Source organism: Micromys minutus (assembly GCF_963924665.1).
Source record: "Micromys minutus genome assembly, chromosome: 22".
Classification (NCBI taxonomy): domain Eukaryota; kingdom Metazoa; phylum Chordata; class Mammalia; order Rodentia; family Muridae; genus Micromys; species Micromys minutus.
The window spans coordinates 3,001,366-3,015,112 of NC_137957.1; the positions used below are offsets into that span (position 1 = coordinate 3,001,366).

Genomic DNA, 13,747 nt, shown 5'->3' on the forward strand with positions numbered 1-13,747 from the left:
CTGCCAAATGTCAGGGCTGCTATTGGCTAAGGACCCAGGCTTATGTATGAAGCTCCCCTGAAAAGCCTCACCTGCTTCTTTGGGAAACTGAAACTTAAGTTCTAACATGGCTGCCTGTTCTAAAATGGAGTGGGTTGGGTCCTTTCAGGTAGAACTAAAAAAATCATCCTGAGTGAGGTAACCCAGACCCAGAAAGACAAAAATAGAATGTATTCATGTATATGCAGAAATCGCCTGTTAAGTCAGTGATAACCAGGCTACAATGTGTAGAATGACAGAGGTTAGTTAGAGAAAGGGACTATGGGTACAGATCTTATTAGCAAAGGAAAATGAAACAGGTATGTGTGTGGGGAAAGCTGAAATGGGAGGGTCAAGTGGGGAACTGGGTAAAGAGTAAAAAGGGGGAGAGATAGATAAAATGAAGGACCACTAAATAATATGGAAACCTAATAAAGTAGAAGCTTTCTAAAATATATACATAGATAAAGGCAGACTAAATGACATCACCAAATAATGGGGGAGACCAACTCCCAGCTGGCCATCTCTTGTCACCAAATAAAGCTTCCAGTACTGAGATTGTATATAACAATCCCAGGAGATCTACAATCACGGTTATATATAATCGAGTTGTTGGCCATTGTGGTCCATGGGAACCCCAAAAAAATCAGGCTGTTGCTGAGACCATAAGTTGTTCCCCAAAAACTGACAGCAAAGGCTCATTGCTGAACACCTTACTGACCACAGAGAAGTCAGGCTGGTTCCTACATACAGCAATCTCCACTGTGTTCTAAGTTCTTCAGTACAGAAAGGTACTCTGTATGCTACCAAAGGAGAGACAAATGCCAGCTCAACCACAGACTCTCTGACAGTCGTGTCCTGACTCCAAGACATGTCCATGCAATGGTGGCACAAAACTTGTGAGAGTAGCTAACAATATCTGATTTGACTCCAGCACAAGATGGAACCCAAACCTGACTCTGTGGGGCGACTGAGAGCCTGAGGCTAAATAGCTCCGGGACCTAGGGTAAAACCAGATGTTACTGTTTCTTTAATGTAGCAACAGAATGACTTCTAGGGTAAAACCAGATGTTACTGTTTCTTTAATGTAGCAACAGAATGACTTCTAATGACATACTGCCACACTCACAGATCAGTGCCTTGCTCAGCCACCAGAGAAGCCTCCTCCTGTAGCAAAAGGGAACAGAGACCCATAGACAGACTTTATGCAGCAGGAGAGGCCTTTGAACACTCACCCCTAAAGGGAATAGATGTTCCTATCTGTGGACCAGTGGACCGTGACCCCAGACAGAAAACCTGGTAAGGCTGAGCGGATCCGGAACTCAAGCAAATCTCATGACTGAGAACATAAGACATTTAAATCTGTTCCAGACCAGGTTCCTGTCCTAGAACACATGACCATGACACCCCACAGAGGGTGACAATCAGTCCCGTAGGTACAACACCTAAAGCCCCTTCACGTGCAGATGAGGCATCCCTAACATCACAGACCAAGCCAATAAAAAGCATCTGCCTTTAGACCCAAAACCCACCATAAGATGTTTATAAGGTCCTATCCACAAGAAATAAAATGCACAGGTTATTTCACTAAAGATCATCTGAGAGTTCCTGTCGTATGGAGCTGTAGCCCTCCAGGGAATAGTATCCTCTCCTAAAGCTTTGTGTGGAAGCCGCTCGGAGTCTGACGCAGCCACTTCCTGCTCGGTGCCTCCCCACCTTGACTCTTTGCTGCCCCTACTATGTCCCCACCATTGCCTGCCACCGACTCCAAGGCAGCTTCAGCCCAGCCACAGAAGAGGCCCGGCAGCCCGCCTTGCTCCAGCTCCTCCTTGGTCACTCCAGCCAGGCTAGAGCACCTCAGATGCCCAGTACGCAGACCAGCATCTACCAAACAGCAATAAAAGACAGCACTAGAACATAGAAACTCGCCCCTGCTCATGGGCTAGCAGAATCAGCATCGTGAAAAGACCTGTATTGACTGACGCCATGTACAAAGCCAACACAATTCTCATCAAAATTGCAAAGATACTCTCGACAGACCAAAAGAGGATCTTAAAGCTCATATGGAAGCAAGAATGAAGGACCCAAAATAAACACAGGTATCCTAAGCAGAAAGACGATATTAGAGGAATTACGGTCTCTGATCTTAAATTACACTACAGTGCCATAGTGACAAGACAGCGTGACCCTGACACAAGGCCAGACGCTGAGCAATGGGACAGACAGGCTCAGAAACAAGCCCACACAAGTACACACAAGGCACGGGTGTTCACTGAAAAAGACTTTATTAAATGGTGCTGGGCTGGGCATAGTGGCGCACACCTTTATTCCCAGAACTCAGGAGACAGAGGCAGTCAGATCACTTGAGTTTGAGACCAGCCTGATCTACACAGCAAGTTTCAGGACAGCCAAAACTACATAGTGAGGCCCTGTATCAGAACAAAAATAAGTAAATAAAAATAAATAAATGGTGAGGGGAATGGACATCTTACGCCAAAGAATGGAACTAGACCCATATTTCTTATCCTGCACAGTTAAAACTATATCAAAGCTCTCAAAGTAAAACCTGAACCTCTAAGTATGAAACTTTAAAACTATGAGGGAAAATACTTTCAGAGACAGGCAAAAGCAGGGACATTCTGAAAAGGATGCCAATAACTCGGGACGTAGTTCCAAGGACTGACATCTGGGAATCAACAAAGTTAAAAAGCTTCTATACAGCAAAGACAACCACCAACAGAAAAAAGAGACAGTCTGGACACTGGGAAATGCTTTACCAACTCCGCATCAGATGATGTGTTCATAACTGGAATATACACAGAACTGCCCCATTCGGCAGGCAGGAGTCTCAGTGGGCAAAACCGTTTGCTTCCAAGGTGGCTGAGTGTGATCCCTAGGCCTCCACAAAGCACCATCACACACACACACACACACACACACACACACACACAAACACACACACACTGAATAAATTTCACTGAAAAATTGAGGAAATTAAACACCAAAAATTATATAATCAATAAATGGGCTAATGACACAAGGGGAGACCCATTCCTCCAGTTTCCAGCTGCATATGTAGCAGGGGACAGCAGTGTCTGGCATCAATGGGAGGAGAGGCCTTGGTCCAGTGAAGGCACCTTTTCCCAGTGTAGGGGAATGCCAAGGCACTGAGGTAAAGAGGGTGATTGGGAGAGGGAGCACCTTTATGGAAACAAGTGGGGGAGATAGAAGCGGGGAGGGGGGAGGAGGGGGAGGGAGCAACATTTGAAGTGTAAATACAGAGAATATCCAATAAAATAATTTTTAAAAAACAAACGAATAAATGGGCTAATGTGCAGAATAGACAATTATCAAAAAGAAAAATTCAAATATTCACTGTATATTTGAAAAGTATTCAGCATTCTTTTCTCTTTTTATTGGATATTTTATTTACATTTCAAATGTTATCCCCCTTGCTGGTTTCCTCTCCCCATCCCATCCCCCATGCCCCCTGCTTTTATGAGGGTGCTCGTCCACATACCCACCCACTCCCGCCTCACCACCCTGGCATTCCCCTATGCTGGAACATCAAGCCTCCACAGCACCAAGGACCTCCCCTCCCACTGATCCCAAATAAGACCATCCTCTGCTACACATGCAGCTGGAGCCATGGGTCCCTCCATGTGTGCTCTTTGGTTGGTGGTTTTGTCCCTGGGAGCTTTGGGGGCTCTGGTTAGCAGTGATCTTAACCATCTGGAAAATGTAAAGTAATACTGCTTTGAAATGCTATCTTACCCTGGTCAGAACAATTCTCTCCAAGACAACCACTGAGGCAAATATTGGCAAGAATGTGGGAAAAGAATAATTCTCAACACTAGCCATGGGAGCAGAATCTAGTGTAGTCACCATGGAAATCAGTATGCAGGTTTCACAGCTCTACCATTATGGGCACATACCTGGAGGACTTTATATAGACATAGCACAAACACACTTGTACACCCATATTTATTGCTGATTTATTCAAAATAGCAAGGAAATGGAAACAGACTAAATGCCTACCAACGAATGAAGGGTAAAGAAAACTGGCACGCACACAAACTGGAATTTTATTCAGCCATAAGGAAAATTGAAATCGTTGTGTATACGGGAAAAATGTGTGGAAGTAGAGGTCATTGTATTAAGTGAAATAGCCAGACTTAGAAAAATGACTCTGAATATCATCCTGAGTGAGGTAACCCAGTCACAAAAGAGCACTCATGGTATGCACTCACTGATAAGTGGATACTAACCCAAAAGCTCAGAATAACCAAGAAACAATTCACAGACCATATGAAGCTCAAAAACAAGGGAGACCAAAATGTGGATGCTTCAGTCCTTCTTAGAAAAGAGAACAAAATACTCAGGAGAGGAAGTACAGGGAAGAGAGTGGAGCGAGGACCGAAGAAAAGGTCATCCAGAGACTGCCTCACCTGGGGATCCATCCCATATGCAGCCACCAAACCCAGTCACCATTGCTGATGCCAAGAAGTGCTTGCTGACAGGAGCCTGATATGGATGTCTCCTGAGAGGCTCTGCCAGAGTCATATTGATACAGATGAGGATGCTTGAAGCTAACTATCTGACTGAGCACAGGGACCTTAACAGAGGAGCTAGGGAAAGGACTGAAGAAGCTGGAGGGGTTTGCAACCCTATATAGGAAGAACAACATATCAATCAACCAAACTCCCCAGAGCTCCCAGACACTAGACCAATGAGTACACACGGAGGGACCATGGCTCCAGCCGCATACGTAGCAGGGGATGGCATTGTCTGGCATCAATAGGAGGAGAAGTCCTTGGTTCAAAGGCTTGTTTCCTTAGTGTAAGGAAATGCCAGGGTGGTGAGGTGGGAGCAGGTGGGTGGGAGGGAAAGCATCCTCACAGGAACAAGTGAGGAGTATGGGAGAGGGGAGAACAGGGAAAGGCGATAACATTTGAAATGTAAAGACATAAAACATCCAAGAAAAAAGAAAAGAGAAAAGTGGCCCTGGGGCTGGAGGGATGGCTCAGTGGTTAAGAGCACTGGCTGCTCTTCCAGAGGTCCTGGGATCCCAGCAACCACTGGGCCCCTCACAAATGTCTCTAACTGTAGATGAAGAAGAATCAGTACAACTCTTCTGGCCGTGCCGGGCACCAGACACACACACGGTGCACAGATCTGTGTAAGCATAAGACTCACACACATTTTTAGGGTTTTGAAGAAAATGTCGAGAAATACAGGAACCATATGTTTTCTTTCATGAGTGACCCTAGATTTAAATTGATACAGGTGTGCACACCGAGGGGTTCTGCTGTGGTGAAACTAGAAATGGGAGCATGAGACGGGAGAAAAAGATCTCTTTGCCTGTGTGCCTGTACGTGCGTGTGTGTGTGTGTGTGTGTGTGTGTGTGTGTGTGTACATCCGAGTGAATGCACATTTAGGGTGTGATACAGAATAATGAGGTACATCTGACTTTCAAAAGCAGAAGGGCGGAGGGGAAGGTGACGGGCAAGATGGGGGGAAGGGCTGGGGTGGAAGTGGGGGAGGAGATTGAATGTTGAAAAAGGTTCAGCAACACATATGTATGAGACGCTACTAAGAAATCCACTATAGGAGGAGCGAATCTGGGGAAGGGGAGAGGTGGGTAAAAGGGACTGGAGTCAGAGTGTAATATTTAAGAGAAAAATAATTTTTTAAGTTTATTATTTTGTATGCTAACTTAAAATTCTAATTTAGACAGTACTTTTTCCAGCCAGGCAGAGGTGGTGCACGCCTTTAATCCCAGCACTCAGGAGGCAGAGGCAGGTGGATCTTTGTAAATTGAAGAGCCTGGTTTACAGAGAGAATTTCAGGACAACCAAGGGTATGCAGAAAAACCCTGTCCTGAAAAACAAACAATCAAAACTAAACTAAAAGTACTTTTTTTAAAAAAACTGCACTTAAATGTGTGGTTCTGACCAATAGGCAGTCTTGAACAGCCAGAAGGATTAAATTTAAAAAAAAAAAAAAAAAAACCCACCCAGGGCCTTGCATGTAATGGGCATGCATTCCCACTGAGCTACACTTCTGGCCTGTGGTCCTCACTCCCTCTCCTGGGTAAAGCTTTTTTGTGGACACTGAAATAGGGTGGGGAAAGGAAGTGGTGTGCATGTAGTTCTCATACATGAAGTTCTCAAATAAAAATTTAAACCCCAGAGTTTTGTTTTTTTTTTTTTTTCACTGCTCTGGGGGGGGGGGGGGGTAGATCACTGACAGGAAGCTGAGTGGGCAAGGAGGTGAGAAGGATCTGTGAGGAGAAAGAATATAATAAAAATATATTGCACGAAAAAAATTAAGAAACTAAAACTTTAGTAATGTTATTTTAAATGTCAAAATGTTAAAGAAAAACTGCCCTCGGCCCCTCTCCATCCATGGGTTGTACCAATGGCGCCCTCCACTGGCAAGCATTAGGCATTGCAGACCACATTGGACCACATCAAGTCCAAGAACCCACGACAAAGATAAGGCACCCTTTTTTGTGGTTACATTGTCTCAGGCACTGACAGATAACAGAAGTTACTTCATCTAGCATAGGATTGCCTCCTGTTTTCCCAATAAGGAACCAGGGTTGAAGGTCTTGTTTTTTAAATATACTTGTATTAATTATTAGAGAAGCTCACACACGCATACAAGTTCTTACTTAAATACGCCACAGCCCCGCGCCAGGTTTTTCCTCAGGGCTACCCTCACCTCCTTGTTCCTCAGGGTGTATACCACAGGGTTCAGCAGCGGCGTCACCACTGTGTAGAACACTGCCACCAGGCGGTCCTGGGAGGGGTTTGCCCCGGAGTCTGGCCGCAGGTAAATGATGGAGGCACAGCCAAAATGCACGATGACCACCGTGAGATGGGCCGCGCAGGTGGAGAAGGCTTTGCGCCGACCAGCGGCCGAAGGGATCCTCACGATGGCTGCCACGATGAAGGCGTAGGACAGGAGGATGAGGAGAAAGGAGAACAGCACCACGAGGATGCTCAGGAAGAAGATGCCAAGCGCCTTGAGCGAGCTCTCAGCACAGCTTAGCTTCAGCACAGGCGCAATGTCACAGAAGAAGTGCTCCACATCGCCTGTGCCACAGAAGGGCGAGGCGAAGATCATGCAGGTCTCGATCAAGGCCACTGAGAAACCAGAACAGAAAACCAAGGCTCCCAAACACAGGCAAACCGTGGGCCTCATGATCACAGAGTAGCGCAGGGGATGGCAGATGGCCACATACCTGTCATAACCCATCAGGGTAAGGAGGAAACAGTGGCTGCAACCCAAGCCTAGGAAGAAGAACATCTGGGCCCGACAGCCCGCGATGGAGATGGCCTGGCTCTCCATCAGCAGATGAGCCAGCATGTTGGGGATGGTGACCAGTGTGTAGCAGGTCTCAGAGAGGGACAGCACGGCCAGGAAGCGGTACATAGGTGTGTGGAGAGAACGATCCACCTGGATGATGCTGATGATGGTGGCGTTGCCACTGAGCGTGACCAGGTAGGTGAGGAGGAACAGGATAAAGAGAGTGGGCCTCAGTTCTGGGAGGTTGGAGAACCCCACCAGCACGAACTCTGTCACCAACCAGGTCCCATTGTCCTGGTGCTTCTCGGGAGCCTGGGAGGAGAGAGGGTTACTGGAACAAGGCAGGGCAGTGAGGCTTGGCTAGGCATCTGGTGTGGGGTAGGAGAATCTTCAGTGGTTTGCAGACAGGACAGGGGGACTCAGAAATGATCAGTTATTACCCAGACAGCAAAGGTATCTCCTCAACACAGAAGAAGGTAAGAATTACCAGTTGGTGCTGGTGCATGCCTTTAAGACTGGTAGAGGCAGAGACAGGCAGATCTCTGAATTTAAGGCCAACTTCATCTGGGTGATTTTAGGATAGCCAGGGCTACACAGAGAAAAGGGGGGGAGAAGAGGAGGAGGAGGAGGTAGAGGAAGAGAGGAGAGGAGAGGAGGAAAAGAGGGGCTGGAGAGACGGCTCTGATGTTAAGCTGTTCTTTGAGAGGACCCGGGTTCAGTTCCCAGGACCCACAGCAGTTTACGACTCTCTTGGATCCAACACTCTTACACCAACACACATGCAACACACATGAAATAAAAACAAAAGAAAGGGGAAACAATTTATAAATAAAGAACTAAAGAAATGGCCCAGTGGTTAAGAGGACTTGCTCCTCTTTTGGAAGATGAGAGTTTGCTTCACAGATCCAACAGTGGGTGGCGCACACATAAAAATAAATCTTTTTTTTAAAAAAATCACAAAGCAAAAAAAAAAAAAAATTCTAAGCCAGTATTTCTAGGTCTCTCATCCAAGTTCTAAGCAGATCTAATCTTGCTTAGCTTCTGAGGACAAACAAAATCAGGCACACTCAGGGCAACATGATTATAGATCTTTAGATGGAGAAAGAAGACAGTAAGGCCATCGCTGGCTTGTTTAAATCCAGAAAAAGATCCTAGATGAAAACTCATGACCCAACAGTGTATGGAGAAAGAAAAGAAGCAGGGAAGGCAGACAGCCAGGTGCACAGTGGGCTGAGGAGATGCTCGGTGGGAGAAGAATGCCTGCTGTTCAGGTGTGAGGACCTGCCTACCAGAATTCTAAGACCTTCCATTAAGACATATCTTCCCAATGAACTGGAAATCCGATTCAAACACAGAACTCAAGGAGCCAGCATTCTGACAGCTAAAAGAACCTGGCTGAGACGTGGTGTGAACTCAGGACCAGATTCATGTTTCCACCTCTTAGACAGGAAGACGGACATGTCCAAGAAGTCACTTGATGGGACCTGCAATCCTCATCTGCTCACTTGGAGCCAATGAAATGTGCACCCAACGAAGATTCTGGAACAGTCCTTGTCTGCAGGGGTTACCTGTGGTTGCCGAGTTAGGGACCTGCCAAGTGTCATCCTGAGAAGCATTGGAAGGCAGAACGCTAGAAATCCTGGGGAGAGGGTTTGGTCCCTCCTTCACTATTTCTTCTCATCAGGAACCCCTTAGGCAGGAGTCCCTCCCCCGCTGCTTCCAGTTCTCACCCTACGAGATTCTATGTGTGTGCATGTGTGTGTGTGTGTGTGCTCATGCCCCTGTGGCTCTGGGCTGCGTGAGCATGTGGCCCCACACTCCCAAGCCCTCTCCTCTCTTTGTCTTGCCACCACCTATGCACAGGTTCTGTGTCTGCAGGGTTCAGAGCCGGAAGGAGCTCCCTCCTGTTCCTTGCTGGGCACATTACAGATTCTCCTGGATGCTGCAAATTCAACTCAGAAATGGAATTAAACACCTTTGAAACAAACTCTATGGAAGTATGTTACTGCTCAGACCATCTGAAAATGTTCCCTCCCTCCATTCATTTTTAGACCTCTCTCTAAAGTGGGGATGGGGTGGGGATGGACAGGTGGCTCTGCAACCAGAAGGTGACTCACCATGGACAAGACAGGCTCTCACATCCCTGTGAATGTCCTACGAAGGGCAGGACTGAGGACCCATGTTCTCACATTCTGGGGTCCCTGGAGCTTCTGTCCCAGAGCCTCTGCAGTCACTAACAAGCCCCCCAGGGCCAGGCTGATGCTATGAAAAACTCTCTCTCCTGGAACTAGAACCCTGGGGTCTTTTTTCCCAGCACCCAGCCCTAAGCCTCTGCAGAGGGAAGGAATAATTGGAACCCTCCTTTAGAAACAGCAATAACAAATGCGTCCCTAACTCCATCAGTGCTTCTGATATCTACCAGGAGTGTCACCTCAGCTGGTCAAGGCTGCTTCCCAAAGGCTCTCCTTTGTGGGAGAAAAAGGAAGATGGTTTGGTGTTGTTACTTGGGCTGCTCAGGACTAATTGAGAGTCCCACAGCCTCCACATGTCTGTTCTTTCTAGCTACTTTTTAGTCACTAAACATCTTAGTTAGGGTTTTTATGGGGGGTGGTTGTTGTTTTTGTTTTGCTGTGAAGAGACACCATGTCTATTTCATTGGGACTGGCTTACAGTTCAGAGGTTTAACCCATTATCATCACATCAGGAAGCATGGCCTCGTGTGGGCAGACATGGTGCTAGAGAGGTAGAAAGTAGCTGAGAGATCTACGTCTGAATCTGCAGGCATCAAGGAGAAAGTAACTAGCTTGAGCACCTGAAACCTCAACACCCACCCCCTGTGACATGCACACTTCCTCTAACAAGGCCACACCTACTCCAGCAAGACCACACCTACTCCAAGGCCACACCTCCTCCAACAAGGCCACACCTCCTCCAACTAGGCCACACCTACTCCAACAAAGCCACACCTACTCCAAGGCCACACCTACTTCAGCAAGGCCACACCTACTCCAACAAGGCCACACCTACTCCAGCAAGGCCACACCTACTCCAACAAGGCCACACCTACTCCAGCAAGGCCACACCTACTCCAAGGCCACACCTACTCCAGCAAGGCCACACCTACTCCAACAAGGCCACACCTACTCCCAACAAAACCAAATCTCCAATACTGCCACTCCCTGTGCATCTCTGGCAGCCATTTTCATTCAAACCACCACATCTGTGCTCTTCTCAACTTCTCCCCAGCCTTCAGAACTACACTAATTAATGTTCTGACCTGATGCAACGGAATCCATAAAGACCCACCCCTGCTGCCATCTCCTGTCCATCCTCCGCACCAGGCTCCAGATGAGACTCTGGCTGGCCACTATACCTGTCCTGCCTCACCGTTGGCATCACAGCAAAGCTGACCATGTTGGACTGGAAAGATGGCTTAGCTCAGATGCTGTTCTTCCAGAGGACCTGAGCTTAACTCCCAATAGCTACAACTCCAGGAAACCCAACATTCTGTCTCCTTCCTTTGAAATCTGGCCTCTGTTCTGGTCGGACCTGGTTCACCTTTTTATAGACTGATAATAAGGTGAAATTTGAATGTGGTGGTGCATTCTTGTCATCACAGCTCTGGGGAGACTAAGGCAGGAGGATTACTACAAGTTTGAGACAAGTCTGTGCTACTGAATGAGACTGTCTCAAGGAAATCAACAAAACAAAGCAATAGTGGGCTGGCCAATAGTGGCACATGCCTTGAATCCCGACACTCTGGAGGCAGAGCCAGTGGGGTCTCTCGGAGCACTGAGACTGAACTCTGGCTACACACATGACCACCATATTTGCATTCGTGTGGCCAGGACACGTGTACTTGGCCAGCTTTGTCTTTTTTCATCTCCTCCCGATCACTTTTGCACTTTACAGACCAGGTTCATATGCTATCCATCTACTAGATCCTCTCCTATCTGTCCCTCAACAGGCTCAGCAAAGCTGCCAAAGTCCCAGACCTACCCCAAGAAACTCACTGAGTCACTTTCTAACCCTTCTGTAAACACAGTCCTATGCAGCCCAGGAAGCTGGGCACCCACCGCTGTAATGCCTGGACGTCCCCATCTTCACGTCCTTACGGAACTCAGGTAACCAATGTCTCCTGTAGTTTCTGTAAGCCAGCCCCTTGCCTTAGGTCATGCAGCCTCTGCCTTAAGGAAGGAGGAGTTGTCCTTGGCTTTTCTGTCTAAGAGCACTCTAACCACTTCCATCCACCTGTACATCCTCACAAGGCAGGATGCGACTGCCTCTTTCATTCTTCTTTAAAAGGCTTTCTCTCTCTGTCTTCCAGTCTGCATGGCGATTTTCCTGGCCTCATTTTCTGAGACCAGTGAATCCACTTGAGAGCTTACCCAATAAACCTGCTTTGATATATATATATATATATATATATATATATATATATATATATATATATATATATATATATATATATATCAAATCAGGTGTTAAATATTCATTCCCTGGCCAAGCCTTTAGAACTAGAATAAAATAAAGTTATGAATAAAAGAAAATTATTCCCTGGCTGTCAAAGTTTTCTTCCTTCCTTGCTTCGTTCCTTTCTTCCTTCCTTCCTTTCTTTCCTCTTTTCTCTCTCTCCCTAATAAACATGAGTAACATTATATAGGCTAAACAGGTTATATTTAGGCGTGTGTGCGTGTGTGCGTGTGTATGTGAATAGACATATATTCGTGCAATCACCATTAGTGATAAAAGAGACCAGGAATGTGAAGGAGTACAGGGAGGGATATACGGTAGTATGTGGAGGGAGAAAAGACAAGAGAGAAATGTTGTAATTATAATATCAAAAAGAAAAAAGATTTGTTTATGTGAATGAATGTTTTATCTACATGTATGTATATGCATTGAGTATGTGCTACAGAGGTCAAATGAAGACATTAAATCCCCTGGACGGTTGTGATCTATACGCAGGTGTGAGACAGGTTCACACACACACGGTCCTCTGCAAAAGCAGCCAGTGCTCCTAACCACTAAGCCATCTCTCCAGTCCCATGTCATGACATTGGGCCATTGTTAGGGCTCCCATCTTGCAGGTTGAATCATGGATTTCTCTTCCTCGCTGCTAAAACTTGGGCCTGAAGGACATCTTTTGTCACTATTGTACTCCCTTCCTCATTTTCCATTGTTATCATCCTCTATGCGTGTTTTCTTTTTCATTTTTTAAAAACAAATTTTGTTGAGCTCAAGGCCAATCTGGTCTACAGAGAGAGTTCCAGGACAGCCAGGACTACACAGAGAAACTGTCTTGAAAACAAACATGTGTGTGTGTGTGTGTGTGTGTGTGTGTGTGTGTGTGCGCATGTATGCACAAGTACACCATATTGTATGGTAAATTACAGGCAATGGTTTTGTCCTCCCACCATGTGGGTCATAGGGGTCAGATTCAGGTCATGTGACTTGGCAATAGGCACCTTTGTCTGCTAAGCTGTCCACCCAGCCGCTGTCTATATGGTGACTTTTTCCTTCCTAGAAAAGGCTGGACCTTCAAGGTATCTTCTATTAATTACTTCTACTGTGTCCTTTCCCTCCTCAGTATGTGGATCCCAGGAAGGACTCCTCAGCACAGATATAACTTGGATTTGATTTTACTTTGACCTCCTACCTAGATACAGGAAATGCAAACCAGGCAAAACAGCTCAGAGGCTAAGGCGCTCGCTACCAAGCCATGACCTGAGCATGCTCAGAAGCCTGCGTGGTAACAGCAGACAATTGACTCCTGGAAGTTGTCCTCTGACTGGGAGAACATGTTTGCACATGTTCGTGCATGTACACGAGCGCGCGCGCGCACACACACACACACACACACACACACACACACACACACACGAGGTGGGGGTGGACAGAGAAGGGGGAGGGAGAAATAGAACTTTTTTAAAAATGCAAACTAGTACTTTTGTTTCGCCCTTTTTCCATCCGATTTGTGCACCAAGTTAGAAGACGGCAGCTCATGTCATTCCCGTTTTCGGCTACTCCTTAAACAGGAAGTTCCCACTTGCAGCCATCCCACCCTCAGCTTCCTGTTTCATGACTCAGCGCAGTGACCATGCAAATGCATCAGCAACCAACCAACAATTCTGCTCAGTGCACGCTTCTCTCAGAGAACACGAGGCTTTCTCTGGTCCTTCATCTCTATCGGGGCATCTCTACGTTCATGTGGCAGATCCCACTCATCAGGGATGCGTGGCACACCATTTCACATAAGGGAAGACAGATACTTTGGGGTTCCCCTTAAATAGGGATCTCATACAGAAATAACCAACCACCAGTCATGGTAAGAGTGAGCCAGTCACCAGAGACTCGTTTCCACTCTGGGGAAATAAGTCTCAGTTGCATGTCCAATCACGCATCCCAGGAAGC

General features: G+C 46.6%; 1 protein-coding gene across 1 annotated transcript; it reads right to left on the reverse strand.

Moving 5' to 3' along the window:
- Positions 1-6,691: 6,691 nt before the first annotated feature.
- On the reverse strand, positions 6,692-10,747 carry LOC308435260 (olfactory receptor 10T2-like; the record flags this gene model as incomplete). Its single annotated transcript, XM_080935937.1, has 2 exons — positions 6,692-7,645; positions 10,721-10,747. The coding sequence occupies 2 exons, from the start codon at positions 10,745-10,747 to the stop codon at positions 6,692-6,694; spliced, it is 981 nt and encodes a 326-aa protein (XP_080792063.1).
- Between the last annotated feature and the right edge of the window lie 3,000 nt (positions 10,748-13,747).